The following is a 20,276-nucleotide window of genomic DNA, read 5'->3' as shown; positions in this document are numbered from 1 at the left end:
CTTGTACCCAAGATAGCATCAGATCCAGATAGGTCCGCTAAATCATTCACCGCGGTTGTCAATTCAAAAAACAATCCTAGTTTCCAATCCAATCCCCACAATTCAGTGTTTTGAAAAAGGTTCCTTATAGGTTTGCATGCAGCTGCAAAGGAACAAATAGTTTCCAGATATGACATGAAGACATGTTCCATAAGATCTGTGATATATTCTTTCTGTGAGCACTCTGCCAAATTATGGACTTTTTAATGATCACTGTTCGGACAAAATGGATTCACTTTATGCATTTTGTACAGGACAGCTTTCAACCAGGCACCAGTAGAGGGCAGCATATACCAACACATGGGGATTGGTGGCACTCTGAAAGGCCCACACAATGAAAGCAATTTATTACGGCGTTTTCTGCCCACATATCATACAAACGTTCAGCGTTCTTGACTTAAAATTTGGTATCAATTTGCAAGACTGATATAGCTCGCACCTGCAAGATGTCTTGTAAATCCTCACAAGATTCATATAGTTGGAGCTGATCAAAATACTGTTAAAGACATTAAATGTAAGAGACGAGTGTATTAGGCCTGTTACTAAAGATGTCATCGATTCCAGAGAAATCAAAAGCACAGAATAGGATAAAGGAGTAAAGGACTGTCGTCCCTGCCAGGGAACAATGGAGGTTATACCTGTTATTCGATTCTCAATTTCCCCTTGCATCTGGAGGGAGTCCACGTAAATAGTCCGATTGCCGATAAATCGTGCACAGGCAATGCCTCGATACGGCTGACAAAAGCCGTCTTCTTGATCGTCTTCACTAGTAGAAGAAAATAACAAAAATCCCAAATTAATCCAGTGCGCAGGCTTGCAGATGTCCATCCCTTTCCCGCCCTGCTCGGACTGTTCTAAGATCCAACTTAAACCGTAACTTTCACTTGTAGCGAGCTGACGCGCTCTCCCCAGGCGCTGCTTCCCCCGCATCATTCAGTGCACAGATTCATTGGAATGGCCTCTGGATACGTACGTCACAGAAAAACGTGAAGGAGAGGTTAAAAGTCAAGATGTCTGTTTGTTTTTTTGTTCTACCTTCCTCTCTCAGCCTCATGGCACAACCTTGTCCAAAAGTTCATCATGTGGCCTCCTCGAACAGCACACCAGGGGTGTAACACAGGCCCCTGCTGCGGCGCAGGGGGCTCCACTGACCCTCCAGGCGGCCTCCATTCAGCCCAAAGCCTATGAATATTTGTGAAATATTGGAGACTCTGAGAGAGGGTGGCTTACCACATTGTGCAGGGGAGGCCCACCAACTTGTATTACACCAGTGAGTCAGCAAACCAGCCCCAGTCAAACAAAGATTAGACAAATACTCCTGTCTTAGTTTTACATTACTACTCAAGTTTGTGGTCTAATTCACTGAACATGTTCTGGGCAGTCGTATCTTAGTCTTGGTGGTGTGACTTCCCCAGGACGATTCTTAAATAAAAGTGGGACATTTACTTTTATACGTTTTTACATAGTTTTGTATTACATTTCCAAACTTTTTAGAAATAACAAATAAGTCATTGATTAATAATGGGATTCACAAATATACATTTACATAGTGTACCTTTATATATAGGTAACTCCCTCACAATGGTGCAACCGTGCTGAAATGGAATTCCCTTCCCATACGCTCTCACAAATTTTTAGTATTCTCTCTATTTTCCTCTATAAATATGCATTTACGCCCAGTGGCGGCCGGCAGCTTTAGGAGGGAGGGGGGCGGGCGGGATGCACACACACACACACACGCACGCACATTCATTAACAACACTCATAACATTCAAACATACACGCACGCATCAAACATTCATTTTAAAAGTTCATGCACAGTCATTCTTTCACACACACGCACATCCATTAACAACACTCATAACATTCAAACATGCACACACGCACCAAACATTCATTTTAAAACATCACACACACACACACACACACACACACACACACACACTTACCTTCAGCCTCGGAGGTCCGAGGAGGGGTGGGACTGCTGCCTTTCCTCATTGGCTGACCTTAAGTCAGCCAATGAGGGAAGGCAGCAGTCCCAGCCTCGTCACAGAGTGGGATGGAGTCAGTGAGACTGCTTACCCCACCCCACTGTGTGACGAAGTGTCACTGATTGACACTCGCCCTGGGCGCTTCAGGGCTTAAACCTGAAGCACCCAGGGCGAAGTCAATGGTTGACGCTTTCCTCGTCACCCAGGGGAAAGCCTCAAGGCACCTTTGCTGAGCAGAGGAGGTCACGCCCATAGGAGCTGTGACCTCCTCAGCCCAGCAAAGTTCAGCTCAGGCAGGCAGAAGTCTGCGCAAATCGCAAATCGCGCATGCCTGCTCCTAGCTGCGTGACTTGAACATGAAGAGTGTCTGTCAGGCTGACCTTTGTTCAGCCTGCCAGACACTCTTCAAGAGGGGCAAAAGGTGGGGTGGGCGTGCCCCCTCTGTCCTAAAGGACGGGCCGCAGCTGTTTACACCCCTACCAAAAGGAGGAGTACATTTATGAGCATTTTGATTTGGGAAGCTGCCTGTAAAAGTATGGAAATACCCATAAACTTGCAGATTTGTTGGTATTCACTAACATTGACAGAGCTTTAATGCCTGCCTCTCCCCCAAGAAACACCTACTTTCTGTCCCTTGAGATGATTTAATCCCAGGTATTACTACTGCAAAGTGTTGTAATATGTATGACTATAAAATCCACGTTGTAACTACACTGTGTGAATTTGCAGCCAAATCATGCCATGTGTGATTCTGCATCTTCTTCCTGTCTTTGGTTTGAAGTACACCTAAAATTTTAAAATCTATGTAAACATAAGTAAAACGTTATTCGTTTCCAGAGGTAACTGCCTACAATGCATCAGACTCAGTCCATATTTGTACCAGAACTCAGCGAGCCCGCCCTTCAGCAATAATGTTTGGCAATTTCTTACATCATCCTCCCTTGCAACAACGACACAGTCTTGTCCAAAAATACTTCATCTGTCTCTAACCCGCATCAACCTAGCCCCAGGCAATAGGCCCCGTGTTCTAAAGCCACTGAAATTCTGCACCTCTGCTGCATAAAAAGTGACCACGCTCACTAAATCAAAAATTAAATCAAATCAGGCCGTGATTAAAATTAGTGTATTAGTAAGTTATTGGTCCCCTCCCCTAACTAATCAACAGAATCAATTTTATCTTTGGACGTCGGAGAAGCTCCTTTCCAGGGCTGCATGTGCTGAAGGTGACTAGGAAAGTCACCACTAGGCCGAGGACAAGGAGCTATTTTTAAGGGAGGGTGGTCAGAGGGATCATCTGCTGTGTAGACCGGCAGTCTTGAGGCAACACAAACAATTTTCTTGCGGCCATATAAAGTGTGCTTTCTCTCCCCCAAATCTTCTTGGAGGCGGACAGGCAGAATTGCTTCCCATGATCCATTCAATAAGGGACTGTCAGGAACACATTTTTCAGGGCGGCTTGAGGTACGAGTCCACCACTATGCCCGACTGCTGTGCAACACAACAAAGGCCCGATATAACCTTCTCCACAGAGTATGGACAACTGTGAGCAAGGAGTAGCTGGAAGGGCGAGTAAGCACGCAGTCTCCGTATCTCATTCTCTCTGCCAAGAGACTTAAAACAGCACACGTGCAATTCAGAGGAACACGTGTTCTAAAAAAAATAGGAGATTGAAGTCAGAGGCCTCGACCTTTCGCTCAAGCATGGCAGACACTAGTTATTTCTGCCAAGAACTTATTATATGGAGTTCAAATAAGCGCAGAACATGTGTTCTCAATATCTGCGCTCTGCCTGGTAGGGCTATTACACTAAACTGCATTAAATTATACTGGCTATTACTTTAGATGGTACATAATGATCTGGGGTCTGGGCCAAATTAGAAAGCGTTTCATTACAGCAAGATGCTTCTCTATAGCATATCCCCTTTAGACGCTCCTATAATGAGAGGGGTAAACAGTGCTCTGCTTCCAGGAAGTCTGTGCAAGGATGTTACGTATTTTGAGGCCCTCCGGTGACGCAGTTGGATCTGCACCACTCACAACACCATCAGATCAGTAACACATCACATCCATCCATCACAATGACGTGGAAGTGTTTTTCTAAAGTTTTGAGGAGAGTTTTGGCCAATGCTGTGTGTTTCCATAGTGACCTTTTCACAAACCTGCCTTCCTGCCAGTTTCCTGGATAGAAGTCCACATCCCATCCCTTCAAATTTTCACATTCCGGAGTGCAATTTCAGGAGAAAACGGACTGCACAGCGTCGTTTGCACATTAGTGCAGCTAGTGCGTAGCTTGTTTGTGATTGTAATCAACCTAAACCAGGCTTCTAAAGCTGTGACTTTGAGCCGTAAGAAAACGACAACAAACCTAGATGTGTTCTATTGTTGGAGGATGCTGGTTGCAGAATTTACATAACCTATAAGCACCCTGGGCACGATTCACAAAGGTATACTTACACTTTGGTGAAAGTGTACGTTTTGTTCTTTTGGTATTCACAACCTACGAGTTAACTGTAAGTTAATGACTTTGGAGACTGCATTCGGCGCGGAGCAGGTCACACATGAAAAGATAGGACATGTGTATCTTGTTATGTGCTGAGTTCTCCACCCTGACTGAGAAGTCTCTGCATTCGTAAACTTACTATTAACGCAGAGGTTGTTAATACTAAAAAAAAGCAACCTTACACCAAAGTGTAATTTGACCTTGGTAAATTAGGCCCCCTCGGCCTCTAGGGTAGTTGACTCTGAAAGTTGCTGTTGGCGCCCACTGCTGGGTGAATTACTGAGGCACTATGCTTTTGCCTGCTGAGGGGTGCCCCTACCATCCTGCCTGCTAATCAACTTTAGCTAAAGAAGAGTCAGTCGCAGAGCCTGTGGCGGGACACTCATGCTGACACACGCTGCCTCTTGCACAACCCCCGGAACTGTGTCATTTTGAGTAAGGTGTATTTTTTCATTGTCTATAGCTACCTGACAGAGCTGTAGATGGTTTAGAATCCTAGTTCTTTACCTTTTGACTTCTGTTGACGATCACTGTATCATTACTGGAATTGGAGACGCCCACTGAGTCATTACTGAAAGCCTGGGATCCCTGGCCTAAGCAATGTCTGTGTTTTGGACCTCAAAACAATACACAAATTTACAAAAAAGTATACACCAAATAACTGCTCAAATATTGAAATATTGGGTGTTATTCATAATCAAATATAGAAAATTGTTTCAAATTTTCAATTTTGCTTCATTTGTATATATGGTATTAATTTTAATTACTTTTGATATTATTTAATTTTGTATAATAGTGGCAACCCCCCTTAGGCCTCTGGGACCCCTAGAGGTCCTTGGCCCACAGGTTAAGACTCACTTATTTAGAGGCTGGGCAGCTTGCATTATTTGCTTGGAGTCATACAGAGTGCATTGTGCATTCATGCTGCAGTGAGTACCTTACAGAAATGCATACAAAGTTTCAACTTGGAACACTAGATGTGGCAAAGCCTCAGCAGCATTCTTCTGGACAGGAAGTCCTCTTCCACTGCCTGCGGCTGTGAGCCGGAGGCTGCCCCGCGCGGTCACTGCCTGGCATAAACTAGGTAAGCACGAGATTCAGCAGGTTGCGCTCAGCCGTTGCTGATAGACAGCCGCTGATAGGAGATTCCGTTATTGTTGGATTTCCGTTCCATCCCCCTAGCACAGATGAGTTTGGAGGGCTCTCACGGATCTATGGAAAAGTGATGGGCAATTTATAGCAAAGGGTAATGAAATTCAATGGCACACCCAAGTCACTGGGCCAGTAGGTGCCTGCCAAAGTCTACAGGCCCCTCACCCTCTCACTCATTCTTAGTCCAAAATGGAGTAGCGAATCTGTCTCCTCAAAGTTCTTCGGCTCATTTTGCCTTACAGTGTTCTACATTACGAGAAAGACTACCCTCCCTTTCACAGCTCGCCATTGAGTCCGTGTTATTTCTTCGTAAGCTGAACCTCCACTCCCTTTCTAACTTTTGATAAAGCTCCTTCCTAGGCTTCTAACCCAGGCTTTGCAGGATCTTTGCTGTATTTCGAAAGACAGCGATCAGGATCTGATGTGGCTGCAAATTCTTTTCTTTCTCCAAAATGTATTATTGTTAAAATGAAAATATAAAAAAATCTTTGCTGTATTTCAAAAGACAACGATCAGGATCTGATGTGGCTGCAAATTCTTTTCTTTCTCCAAAATGTATTATTGTTAAAATGAAAATAAAAAAAAAATCTTCTATAGCTTAAATTAGTACTCTTGAATGTGCACTTATGGCCTAATTACGAGTTGCAGGGCGCAGCAGTGACAAAATTACTGGGTCTGGAATCACCTGACCAGTAAATGCAGCCGTGCACCATGCAATGGTCTATAACATGGGGACCTAGTTTTGCTAGGTCAAAAAACATCACAAGCATTGGAAAAACCAATAGGACTCACCTTTGTGAAACCTATCAGCTTTGCTAATGTCTTTTAGCCATGTTGTAGAAAAGTTTGGCTGTGCAGCATGACTAAAAGTAAATTTAGAAAAATCACTATCAACCAGCAAGTACTAGCCATGTCATAGCATGTTTTCTTTCTCATGTGGTGGGCATCCCGGACAATGGGAGAGAGGATAGTGACAATAAAAAAACAAGCACAGGCAAAGCCAATAGCTCTTACCTTTGGGACTTAATCGTTTTGCCAATCACTTTACGTGATGCTGTACAGCACAGTCAGGATGCTGTCCAGCATAGCCCAAAAAAACATTTAAAAAGGCACAATGATACAGCTGTATCATTTTGCAGCCGCACGCATGGAGATGAATGTGTGTGCACCGTTACAAACACGCACCTACAAAAAGGTGTAAATACCTTTTGTTTTATTTATCAATCTGAGATGGATCAGTAAATTAAAAAAAAACAAGAAAACAAAGTAGCACGAAGTTGCTTTTTTTTTTAAGGTGCCGGGTCCGGCAGCAATTTACAACTGGATCCTGCCACCCCTCCCCCCCCCCCAACAAGAAAAAGAAATAAAACATTTTTTTAAAGGCTGAGGATGTGGGGGGGCAAGCAGAGAGCCACATCCTCACAATGGCATAGGCTTGATGGACAGCCCATCGAAACAATGATAAAGCATGGAAACCACATAAAAGCCAATGGTTGAAGGGGCTGTCAAAAAGCATATTCTCTCTAGGAACTTACTCTATTTTTTTTTAAATGATGATACGTGGTCTTCAGCCAGACAAAAGAAGGCACATTTGCCACAAAAAACAGAACACCAGCATCACCCGAGCAATAGGAAGGCCATCCCCTTGATCAATCCATTGACACTATTGCATACAGAGGGCCCAAGGAGTGTGAAAGGAATTTCCAGGTAGAATAGGCAAGTGTGAGGTTAACCAAGCAGTACACACTCAATAAAAACACTAACAAAGCATACTTTTTGTGGCAGACATTTGTAATTTGGCTGCTAGATAGTATTGACAGGTATTGGCGTTTGGCACACAGACTTGCCAAGGTGGTCAGACATAAAATAAAGCACACACCTTTATGGCTTAGGTGAATCCAAAACACATTCACTGAGCAATACAACTACATACAACCAGTGGTTACAACAGCACTAACGTCTCATAACACCTGTGTCCAGACAAAAGGCCCTGCCTCAACCACATAATACACTGGAAAAACAGTGCCATCTAGTGTCTGTTTTTTGCCTCTTCGTGGGACACCATAGTAAACACATTGTGCACCATCCCTCTGTCTAAAACACAACTGTGCTTCAGTGGATGGCACAAGAACCTCACTTGGCAATGCATCACTAAAAGCGGGCAGCATGATTAAATGAGCTGAATGTAGACCATGAGTTTGAATCCTGATAAATCTGACTCAAGCCTTCCATTGGTCTGCAGATCAGTGAATGGAATGCCTTTGTATTGGGTAATCATAAAAAATGAGATTTACAGTGTTTAGAAATAGAAACTGTGCAATATGAAGCGCTATACAAAAGGTATGTCATTAAAAGAAAATCAAGGTAGGAAAACGTATACCCCCGGCTATCTAAGTCAAAGCAATACAACCCCAAACACCATTGACAGATTCTCAGCCATAGCGGCAAGTATACATATGAAGCACATTTGCCATATTATAACATAGCCCCCTGTGGCCCGGTGGGCACAGCCCAACTGTCTAGTAAACTCTCCCGTGGGGTGTCATACAGATGATTCACCAAATATATAATTCTTTCTTCACAATTCCTTGTTTGTAAATTCCTCTCTTTTTTGTGTTTTTTCCCCTCTGTATATCTTAACTTCGCTTCAAACATCAATGGATTTGGAAACTCTGGGGCAGCAAAACATAAGAAATGCGGTGCTTAGTGTAAGATACGAAGCACAAAGAAGGATCATGAAGAATAGGAGGTAAAGGTAACATGAACATGATGGATTTGGGGAACAGTGTGCTAATGGGTAACGCCGTGCAACGAGGTCCACAGATCTTCAGGAAGATGAAACGCAGTGCTGATGTACCTTCATTAATTGTAAATTACTATTGAATGAGTGTTTTTAAAATTATTATAGTCGAAGGATTTTATTTTAACCGTGTCATTATTAATGTGAATTGTGATTACGGGGGCACTTTACAGGCTTCCCATGTATTGCATTGGATTGTTGTCTTACATTCTCTACTAGCGAGTGCATCCTAAGAACCACTTCGATTTGAAATGCACTGAGGCAGCGACAAAAACCGAGTTGAGTGGAGAATTATGTGAAATTTGAAACAAGGCTAACATATATGAAGATGAAAATATTACAAGGAAAACAAAGGAGACGCAATGCACTGAAACAACAAATCCCCAAACAAAGTCTGATGAATGAGCAATTGTAAAAAAAAAAAAAAAAAAAAAACAGGAACGTGTGAAGAGCTAATTAACTATATGAGAAAAAGGAATAGTCTCTCAATCGCAGCGCAAGCAGTGAATGGCCAGCATAAAGCAAAGTAATCTGTACTTATTTCGTGTGCCATGGAAAGAAAAGGAAGAGGTGCATGACAAGCACTGCCCAATAAGAAGGCAGCAAAGAAGAGTGACAATTATGACAATTAATTCGAAGCTATGGGCGGGTTCTAAGCCAATTATTAGGTACTAGTGTCTCGCAGGCTCGACCCAACAAGCAGTATGATGAAGCCAGCACTGGCCGGATCATAGGCTTTTATTTTTTCTTATGGTGAATAGGGGCAACACGGGAGAAAAAGCAACACGGAAAATGGTATGAGGCAAAGATAAAAAGCAACACAGGCAAGGGTGGTAAGGGAAGGGAAAGATGTAACATGGACAACGGGTGGCAGATGGGAGGGGAAGAAGCAACACAGGTGTGAAGCATAAAAAAAACTAGTATCTCAATCACAATGAGGACTGGATGGACAGCAAAAGGACACCAATTAACGTAAATCGATCAGTACTTGGTCCATGCTCCAAACACAAGAATAGGGAGGGAAATTCTCAAGCCCTGGCCAATTAGGAGGCAGCAAATAAGACACACAATGAATCCAACAAATGGTAAACAAAGGGAAGGCTCCCACCCCCTTATGGTACATGATACGTGTTGCAGGGACTGCACACGCACAGTCGGCACGCTATACCTAAATAGGATCCCATTACAGGCAAAATAAAAGACTGTCTTTGCTCCTTTGTTCTGATTGGATCATGTGGTAAACGGGAATGGGAGAAACTGTTGGCTGTCGGGTTGTGGCGGTTGAGGAGGGCCTTCAGGGCAGAGGAGGCTTGTGTTAGGCAGGGAAATGCATTCATCATGTATTAGGCGGGGTTGGTCATCTGGGTTGCACTTGTGACCACAGCTCCTGCCTGGATCTGCACCAGAGTTTAGTGGATGAGTTTCCTTCCCTTAACATCGGGCCTGATGTTCCTCAAATTGTGATCAGAGAGGGATATCACTCTGCCAAACTGGTCTGCCAGCTCTGGTAAGAGAGGATGGAGCGTCTCTCCAGTGAGAAGGGGATGCTTTTGTACTTTGCTATGGCTATCCAACACCACCCGTTCCCTCGATCCCACTCAGTAATTACCTGGAAGTACTTAGGAAATGGCAACAAAGCCTTGAGGGAGCTTTGACCCTTGAACTCCTGTGATACAGTTAAATATTCTAAAAAGCCACATGTGAAACCCTTGCCTCGCCCCCGGGCCTCACTCTGAAAAATACTCCAACTCAATAAAGGGCCATCAGAGGAAATGGCGAACAGGCAGCGCCGTCTTCATAACTTCTTTTACTGGTGCGAGGGGGCCACTGGGAGCACCAGCACCACGGAATTGATTCGGTGACAAATGAAATGCTAAGTGAACTCAAATTAAATTCCTCCCTGCAACTGCAAGGGTCAAAGCATCGAGTTCTATTGGGGTGGAAATAATTTGCTATTAATTCTCTTCCTCCCAGAATGCCAGACACATCCTGGGAAGTGAAAACAAACCATTACCGAATGTCTCCGAGGAACAGCAACATTTCCATCATCTGAAAATCTATTACATGTTTGTAATTCATTGCTCGATTTATTATTTTATTCTGTTGACACAGCCCGCAAGACTTGACTTTACATATGATAAAGAAATTATATTTTTTAAACTTGAAAACAACGTTTTATATGGGTAAAAGTCACAACCTTAACATCAGCTGTAATACTGCCTTTCAACATATACCTAGAAATATAATTGTTTGCATTTAAATGATCCAACAAAAGAAGACATTTTAATTATGATAACTATTATACTATAAGCAAAACAAAATAGTTTGGGAATTTAAATGTTAAAGAGGGTGTGTTGCTAATTATTTGCTTCTAGTGCTGGTCACCCACGACACTGGTAATCAGTTCAGAAATATACATTTCCCCGAGTGAAATGCAGTGAAATAGAAAGTGTAATATTTCTACATTGGGTAAAATATCTTGTCCATTTCTCAAATTACTGCAAAATCTGAGGCATGCGAGAGGCTTGACAAATCTCGGTCGAACATTCCAGATAGGATCTCTGATATGACACTTCATTGGGAAAACTGTACACCGCACCTGGGGTCTGTGTTCTAAAGCGGGGTTTATGCCACAATACTGATAACAAAATTATTGAAGGACATAAGTATTAGAACACAAAAATGTTGGGAGCTCTACTGAAAACATTTTGGGGCTCAGCGCTTGTAAAAGGTGGTATAGACCTTCTGCTCAAACATTATAAAAACTCCAAGTGAACAAGGACAAATGTTACCACTGCATACTTAAATTGTGAGGTCTCTCTTCCTGTAGTATCCAATTCTGTGGGCCAACAATCCAAAAGGATAAAGATGTATTTGAAAAGTATGGAAGCAAGATATTAAGATGATGCAAGGTTTGCCCCAGAAATCATATCAAGAGTTTCATTGACTAGACAAGAGAAGAGGCTGATGAGATATAGACTTGACAGTATTCTGGAACAAACACACAACGCCAAATCCTCGAAGTCAGGGTTTAACTGCGAACACTTGCAGCAATAGCATATGAGAGAGCACCAGCGGGTGGTGGCCGGCAGGGGGGATAGAGACAGCTACTGTCGTAAATTAGTCCCTCATATAGTTAAGTCCAAGCACCCATTGGAGATGGAAGGATGGAGCCAATGAGCATTAGGTAACAGATGCATACTTCATTGGGTTGAGCCAAGACATGATTGACAAAGTCTAAACCCAATGGCTGAAAGAGGGTAATTGAAGAAATTCAGTGTGGTGTAGTAAACACATCTCACAACATCCAGCACCAATAGAGGCCACACCGCTGTTCACAATCAAAACTCACTTTAGCTAAACCCCCACACTGACACGAGTAAGGAGAAACGTTCATAAAAGGATGTAGCAGAATAAGGAACTCGAAAGGGTACTTTGTTAAAGGCCAACTCATGTCTGACCAACCTACAGGTATTTACAACATAAGCGCACAAGTCCCCCGACACACTCTGTGCCTACATAGAAGATGGTGGACAGATTAGACACTTAGCACATAATTGAATTAGCCCAAAGCACACAGGTGCACGAATTACAATGGGTACAGGGAAGAAACCAAATTCTGAGCACCCGGGTAGTCTTGGACACACAATGTTGTCAGCACACACAAACAAATTAGATTTACAAAAGAGCATGTACACCTGCATAGGTCAAAGAATGCTTGGTCATAAACCTTTGTCGAATGTATAATAAAGAACAAGTAATGTCTTAACCTAGGAATTCTGGGTGATGGGGTCACATCTTTTTGAGTGTTTTCTGTAACTTGCAAGTTATCTATTGTTAATTATGTGTAATAAAGTATTGTACAGATTTGTATAAAAGGGCCTGTCTTTGAACAGGTGAACAAGAAAAACTGTAGAGGCAGGTTGTGCAGGGCTGAGGTGTATTCCGCAGTGGTGTTCTCCCTGTCTCAACCGTTACTAAGTACTGTCTTTAGAACTGCCAAGAGGAGTCTGCGTCGCTACTTCTGAGACATGAGAGCATATTCGTTCAACCCCCGTAACAGTGGTTGAAAGTGGCTGACCGTAAGCCCACTATTGACAAATATATATATATATATATATAGCATTAGGCATGTTTGATAGCTGTGCAATTGCAACTCAGACTACAAATGAAAGAAAATGAACATTTGTAGACTGAGATGTGATGATGTGGTTCTACATCACCGTGTCTTGAAGTAAGGGTTTTTTGGGAGTTTGGAGGTAAAGATCAAGCAAGATATAGATATGTTTCACATAGGAGTGATGGACCAAAATGAACAGAAGTGTTGAAAAGATATGGTACACACACAACAGGATAATCCTAGTTAAGCAAAGCAGATGAGGAATCCCAAAGAATGGACACCACTCAAATTGTCGGGCTTTTAAGTGGGAAGCAAATAATGTGATTGTAGGACTTCCCATTAACCACATACAAGATAAAACTTCAAGCAATAAAATTTAAATTTCAGATTGCCATTCAAAACTATTGTATTGTGCCCATAATACAGTGCAACAAAAGGACCTATTGAAGACTCTGCCTACTACTAAAGGGGCAAAACAGAATTTTCTGCCATAAGCCTTAACAACATGTGCACTAGTTGTGCACACATTAGAAAACAGTATCCCTTTTTGTGGTTTACCTTACTCTTTTAAACCAGTATGCATGAAGGTACGTGGTTCCCACATTAAATCTATATACATTAACAGTTGAAAAATAATAACTTCGAGAGCCAAGAAATCTAGCCTTTGAGGTGCTAAAGCGAACCTACTGGATTTCACAATGCTATTCAGCATCAGTAAAAAGAGAAAAGTATGTTTTTTGACAAAATGGCACTTATGCATCATGACGCTGCCATCTTTTTACTTATTTACCGATTGAAGATGGCAGAACCCAATCTTTGAGCAATACATAAAAAAATAGGTTACTTGGAAGCAAAAGCACCATTTCAAAAAGGAGTGGTCCAACAGGATATTCTAGCTGCTGGACTGCCTAAACAGAAGCAAATAAGGAAAAAACCTAACTCCTTCGCTGCCAGGCCTTATACCCCTCAAGTGCCAGGCCTTTTTTTGGCTAATTGGGGCAGTTTGCACTTAGGCCCTCATAACTTTTTGTCCACATAAGCTACCCACGCCACATTTGCGTCCTTTTTTTCCAACATCCTAGGGATTCTAGAAGTACCCAGAGTTTTTGGGTTCCCCCAGAGGAGACCACAAAATTAGCCAAAATACAACAACAAATTTGTTTTATAAAAAAATACAATGGGAAAAAAGGGCTGCAGAAGGAGGCTTGTGTTTTTCCCCCTGAAAATGGCATCAACAAAGGGTTTATGGTGCTAAAATCACCATCTTCCCAGCTTTCACGAACAGGCAGATTTGAATCAGAAAACCATATTTTTCAACACAATTTTGGCATTTTACCGGGACATACCCCATTTTCACTGTATTTTGTGCTTTCATTTCTGAAAAGTAGACAAAATTCTGAATTCAGCAAGGGGTCATTTGTGCAGATCCTACAAGGTTTTCCTACAGAAATCAACAGCTGAAATGAATAAATATTGAAATTGGAGTGAATAAAACAGCCATTTTTCTCTGTAACTTTTTCCTGCGATGTCACATTTTTTAAAGCAATATACCGTTACGTCTGCTGGACTGTTCTAGTTGTGAAGATATAAAGGGCTTGTAAGTTCATCTAGAATCCTAGGTACCCAGAGCCAATAAATGGGCTGCACTTTGCAATGGGTTTTCATTCTATACTGGGTATACAGCAATTCATTTGCTCAAGTATAAACAGTGAAAAATAGGTATCAAGGAAACCTTTGTATTTCAAAAATGTACACAAGATAAGGTGTTGAAAAGCAGTGGTTATTTGCACATCTCTGAATTCTTGGGTCCCCAAACTAGCATGTGAATTACAGGGTATTTCTCAAATAGTCGTCTTTTTTGCACACTGTCTTAAATTTGGAAGGGAAAAATGTAGAGAAAGACAAGGGGCAATAACACTTGTTAGACTATTCTGTGTTCCCCCAAGTCTCCCGATAAAAATGGTACCTCACTTGCGTGGGTAGGCCTAATGCCAGCGACAGGAAACGCAACACGGACACATCACATGTTTACATTGAAATCTGACGTGTTTTTTGGAAAGTGCCTAGCTGTGCATTTTGGCCTCTAGATCAGCCGGCACCAAGGAAAACCTACCAAACCTGTGCATTTTAAAAAACTAGTCAGCTAGGGGAATCCAAGATGGGGTTACTTGTGGGGTTCTCACCAGGTTCTGTTACCCAGAATCCTTTGCAAACCTGAAAATGTGGCAAAAAAACACTTTGTCCTCACATTTTGGTGACAGAAAGTTCTGGAATATGAGAGGAGCCACAGATTTCCTTCCACCCATCGTTCCTCCAAGTCTCCTGATAAATATGGTACCTCACTTGTGTGGGTAGGCCTAGTGCTCATGAAAGGAAATGCCTCAAAACACTATGTGGACACATCAAAATTATCAAATACAAAACTACCTGTTTTTGTGGGGGCACCTGCGTTCTTGGTCCTGGGCTCAGCAGCCATGTAGCGAAACCTACCAAACCCAGACATTTCTGAAAACTAGACACCTGAGGGAGTCCAGGGAGGTGTGACTTGCGTGGATCGCCCAGTGTTTTCTTACCAAGAATCCTCAGCAAGCCCCAAATTTAGCTTAAGAAAATATCATTTTTTCCAACTATCTGTGTAGGATCACCACACCGGGACAAATTTCCTACCACCCAACGTTCCCCTCAATCTCCTGGTAAAGATGATACCTCACTTGTGTAGGTGGGCCAAGTGCCTGTGACAGGGAAGAGCCAAAAACATGTTGAAATTGAGGGGGAACCAAAGTGAGTCCAAAAGGGCAGTTTGAAAAAAAAAAACATTTTTAGGCTGACAAGTGGGGATGAATTGTTATTGGTCTAGATGAGTCAATGGTGGGAGGTAGGAATTTTGTGGATTCCTGCAGATTCTGGAAGGTTCCATCACAAAAAAAGTAGGAAAAACTTGTGATTTCCAGCAAACTTGGAGGTTTGCAGGGCATTGTGGGTTAGAAAATGCGGGGTACATGTGAAGAACACCACCCTGGACTCACCCAGATGTTTAGTTTTCAGATGTGTCTAGGTCTTGTGGATTTTTCTACATGGCAGCATCCCAAAGTCCAAAAAATGCAGCCCTCACCATTCCAAATGGGACGATTTTGAGGGTTAGACAGTCATGGCCCAAATGTAAACCCAAAACCCAAAATAATAAAATGTCTTCTTGCTTGCCATGGGATAAGATGTTTTAGTGTGTGGGGGAGAGCTGAAAGACTGTTACCCCCCTCAGTTGGGGTGGGGGCATGGTTGGGAGTCACCACCTCACTATTTCTTTTTATTTCCCTGGCATCTAGTAGGCTTACTGCCCTCCTCCCCCCCCCCCCAGCAGAACAACTTTGGCCCCATTTATTTAGCCATACCCCCACCCTCTTTTTTTTTTAAAGAAATCTTCCCTGGTCTCTGATGGGCTTTCTGCCCCACCTGGTAGGCAGATGAGCCTTATACAAATAGGCCGATCTGGGCAGAAGTGGCCTAAAATAAATTTGCCCCCAGGGGAGCGACTATAGCCTAAGGGGTTGCTCCCCTTGTGTGAAATTGGCTCAAAACAAATCCCTGATGTCTAGTGGTTTCTGCCCCCGTTGGGGGCATATTGGCCTAAGACAAATAGGCCATTCAGCCCCCAGGGTGGGCAGAAATGGCCTAAGATACATTTGCCCCCAGGAGAGCAACTATTGCCAAAGGGGTCGCTCCCCTTGTGTGAAATTGTCGCAAAAAAAAAAAAAAATCCCTGGTGTCTAGTGGTTTCTGCCCTCCTTGGAGGAAGATTGGCTTATTAAAATAGGCCGATCTGCTCCCCAGAGAGGTAGAAATGACTTCTGCCCCATCGGCCTAATTAATTAATGTAGGCTGATCTGCCCCCAGGGGGGCAGAAAAGGCCTAATAAAAAAATTGCCCCCGGGGAGCGACCCTTGCCTAAGGGGTCGCTCCCCTTATCAATATAAATAAAAAAATAAAAAACACATCCCTGGTGTGTAATGGCTTGCCCTCAACCCCCTGGGGGCAGATTAGCCTACTTATTATAGGCCGATTTGCCCCTGGGGGGGCAGAAATGGCCTTAAATAAAATGCCCCCCTTGGGGAGTGGCCCTTGCCCAAGGGGCCGCTCCCCTAATGCAATTTCCTGGAGAAAAAAAATGTATTGGTGTCTAGTGGGCATTCTACAGCACGATTGCTATGCGATTGTGCTGCAGGAATGCTCGGAGGGACAAGAAAAAGGAAGGAAAAGCCTTTCCTTCCCTTTTCATGCCTCTCTGTCTCCCTTGTTCCTCGTACAAAAGAGAAACTAATCTGTTTCTCCTTGGTCGGTGGGAGGCGACCTCTGATGAGGTCAGCACACGCTGATGTCATCAGACGTCACTGGGCGAGGCAGGGTTGGAAGGGGAAGCTATTCCCCTCCCAGCCCTGCCCTTGGAGGGTTAGGGGGGAGGCCCTCGGGGGGAGCGTTAGTGCGTCCCCCGCGGGCCTCTACCAGGACGTAATGGTTACGTCTGTGGCGCCTTAGCGCCGCGCCCCTGGACGGAACCATTAGTTTCTTGGCAGTGAAGGGGTTAAAACCAATGTGACAGGAACGGATGGTGGTTAAAACATGAATTTCCGCTAAGCGGAGGCAAATGAAGAGTGTATGGGTGGAGAGGGGATGGGAAGACGAGGCACAGTCTTATAGAGAAGCAACGGGAAGCAGGAGAGCAGCGAGAAGCTTGGAAGTAAGAGGTTTTCAAAAATAAAAATCAGACAGGGAATAGTTGTGAGGCAACAGATTATCTAGATGAGGGTTGGAGAGACATAGAATGTAACAGGGGACAAGGGTTTGAGGGAGAAAAGACAGGCACTTGCTGAAATAAAAATAAAAAGTAGTTCCCTGAATGTAAGCAGCGGAAGGATACAATTCATCCAATCAAACAGATGACAAAAAAGCTGAGCTCCAAGGGAGGGACAAACCAAAAGAGGAAGGAAAGTCACTGAATAAGAAACAAGCACAAGAGAGTTACAAAAAAAAACAACCAATGGTGAATAGCGGGCTGGCTCAAATCCCACAGTAATTATGTTGCTAGGGTCCAACAGAGCCCAAACTACTGTCTGAAGGTGAGACCTCCAACAGAGCCCTAAACACTGTCTGAAGGTGAGACCTAACTACACCAGGGACTTTTCTACCGGTAACAGTATAATTTGTGGTAAGATTCGAATTTGGCAATGTCTTTTTTACATTAGATTTCCAGATAACATAACTGGTGCTATTCAGAGACTTCTAAATGCAGTTGTTATCCTTAGCACTAAAAGCCTATTTGGCTGTGAATTTAATGCAGTGGTAGTTAATTGGCTGACTTAAAACCCATTCCCTCTTTCAATTAGGATTCTGTTCAGACTGGGTAACCGGAGTAAAAGCAGATCTTTCCCTGCCGTCACAATTAGAGAAATATGGTTCTTGCTATTTTATTTATTTTAAACTCACGAATGAAGGGAGCATTATTTTAACTGGGGTATATTTAAATCTGAAAACGAACTTTCACACCCATGCTAGTCATGCCGCTGACAGCAGCCTGGGGGGATCAGAATAGGATTCTAGGCCCCCAGTTAAGCAGCAGATCATAAATTAGACTGGGGTGACAGAAAACACTTAAGTCAAAAAAATATAAGGGACTATTTATTCTCGAAACACAACGCGGGGGCTGCTTTTAAGACAAGGTGGCTATGACTCAATGTTATTTTTTAATTTGCTCAAAAAGAAACAAAGACAGTCCGGCTATACAGTCTACCGTGTGAGACTTCCCAGCACTCTTGATGGTCTACTATGCAGTTCATAAAACAGCTGGGACAAGTCTAACTCCAGACATTTCTGTTCAAACTTCTTGCTCCCATGTCTCACAGAGAAGCCCCCAATTGGAGGCTTTAACCATCAGAGGCAGTGATTAATTTGTAGTAAGTAAATACGTTCAGGGGCTCTAAGACATTGTTAGTAGACTGTTGGTGATCGCTGTGTTGCATAATGCCAATGGGGTGCCTTAAGTTCGTACCACCCTATGCCTCTTCCTAAGCTTCAGTGTTCTACCAACTTCTTTTTCACCCCACTTTCTCTCATGGTCATCCTTTTCTTGACTTACTCGTCCACCCTCCTTTTGCATTGTCTTGCTTTTTCTGTGGTCTTGCGTCAAATCCTTATGATGAAATCCAAGACCCAGTCCCCAAAAATGAGTGCCAGCTCCGACCATCTATAAATATCAGAACAAATAAAGCACTGGCAGAGGCGTTTGTGAAATGAACAAAGTCAAAGCTAATTGTGTTGGTATTTGTATTGTAGTGTCACATTTGTGTAGCAGTGTCTTCCTCTTACGAATCCATGAAGTACTCAAATTTGCATCAGTACTTGGACACTCTTGGTTAGAAGGGTGTTGGATACCCTTATAATGTCCACTCAGACGTATTTACCCAGGTACTGAGGATTACGCAGGTCTCAATTAAGCTCACCAGGTCCAGGCAGTCAGCGGCACGTTGTTTCTGCACGAGAGGATGGCATACCTGGCCAGGATCATGGCATGTCATCCTCCTAAATCTGGCACTACCTTTGACAGAGTCCACCCTCAGCAGGGAAGCTGAACTGGACACTAAATGGAGGTGAGGATAGCAGAATCAAATGACTGCCTCATCCACCGACTATCCCCTCAAGAAGCTCGTCTGGCTTGTTCAGCCAGTCCCTGCGCTGGGTTAATGATGGGGCGCTTGGAGGGAGACGTTGTAAACGTTAGGGTAAAGGTTCAAGTCTGGGTCCTCCCTACATCTAAAAGAGCACACCACGGTCAGGTAAGATTGTTGCACTGATCGCCTTTGATACTTTTAGAGAATATCCTGTGTGCCCATCCTAACTGTAGTGGCGTGATCCTGGTCATTGTACATTAAAGGGGCAACTGGTGGCTATTATGGGTGTGGGGAGGGCGAGAGAAAGGCACCTGGGTGAAAATAAGCCTGCACCCCAGAAGTACATGAAAACCTCTCTGACGTATCAGGGGTTAGGAATGGACCCAGACAGATGGCTACAGGCCTTGGGAAGACCCCAGATTTTAACATGCTTAGGTCACATGACGTTTAAGCGAAAATGGCAAGACTAGTGTTAGCATTGCAAAGTAGAAGATCGAGCCTTACTAGGATAAAGAAAAGGCCCGAGCAAACACATTTTAAGAGGTAAACTGTTTTTCAGTTGTTGGTGTCTTAGAGTTTTTGCAGGACATGTCTGAGCTGCAGAAAGCTGTGCTGCCCGACTTAAGTGTTTACGTAACATATGGGAATTGTGCAGTATTTGTAGTTGCGTGGTGCCATGCACATAATTTTTTTTTTTTTAGCTAAGAAGCACCTACATCACAACATTTCCTTTACAATCAACAGCACAAACAGGTGAAATGAGAAATCATGGCGCTTATTGCACGAAACACCATGATCCCCAACACTCATCAAAAAACAGTACAGGCAATATTCCACATTCATCAGGTCACTGCACAACACAGGGCTATGCATTGTATGCTTGCATCATCACCACTCCCAGGTGTTGTTATTTCCACAGACAACATATCTAAAGTCATGGATGTGTTTGCAATGAAGAGCAGAGGCAAAGACTCATGCCTCGCCGCTACAAGCTGCTTCTGTCATGGCTGGTGGGA

General features: G+C 43.3%; 1 protein-coding gene across 1 annotated transcript in view; it reads right to left on the bottom strand.

Annotated features, from left to right (window-relative positions):
* Window positions 1-20,276, bottom strand: part of ROR2 (receptor tyrosine kinase like orphan receptor 2) — a 228,377-nt gene that overhangs the window by 10,804 nt on the left and 197,297 nt on the right. Inside the window, exon 5 of the mRNA XM_069227391.1 lies at window positions 678-805. Coding sequence (XP_069083492.1) covers window positions 678-805 — 128 coding nt within the window. The remainder of the gene's footprint in view (window positions 1-677; window positions 806-20,276) is intronic.

Source organism: Pleurodeles waltl, chromosome 1_1 (assembly GCF_031143425.1).
Source record: "Pleurodeles waltl isolate 20211129_DDA chromosome 1_1, aPleWal1.hap1.20221129, whole genome shotgun sequence".
NCBI classification, from domain to species: domain Eukaryota; kingdom Metazoa; phylum Chordata; class Amphibia; order Caudata; family Salamandridae; genus Pleurodeles; species Pleurodeles waltl.
The sequence above is the reverse complement of the archived record's forward strand: the minus strand, read 5'-3'. Positions and strand labels throughout refer to the sequence as shown.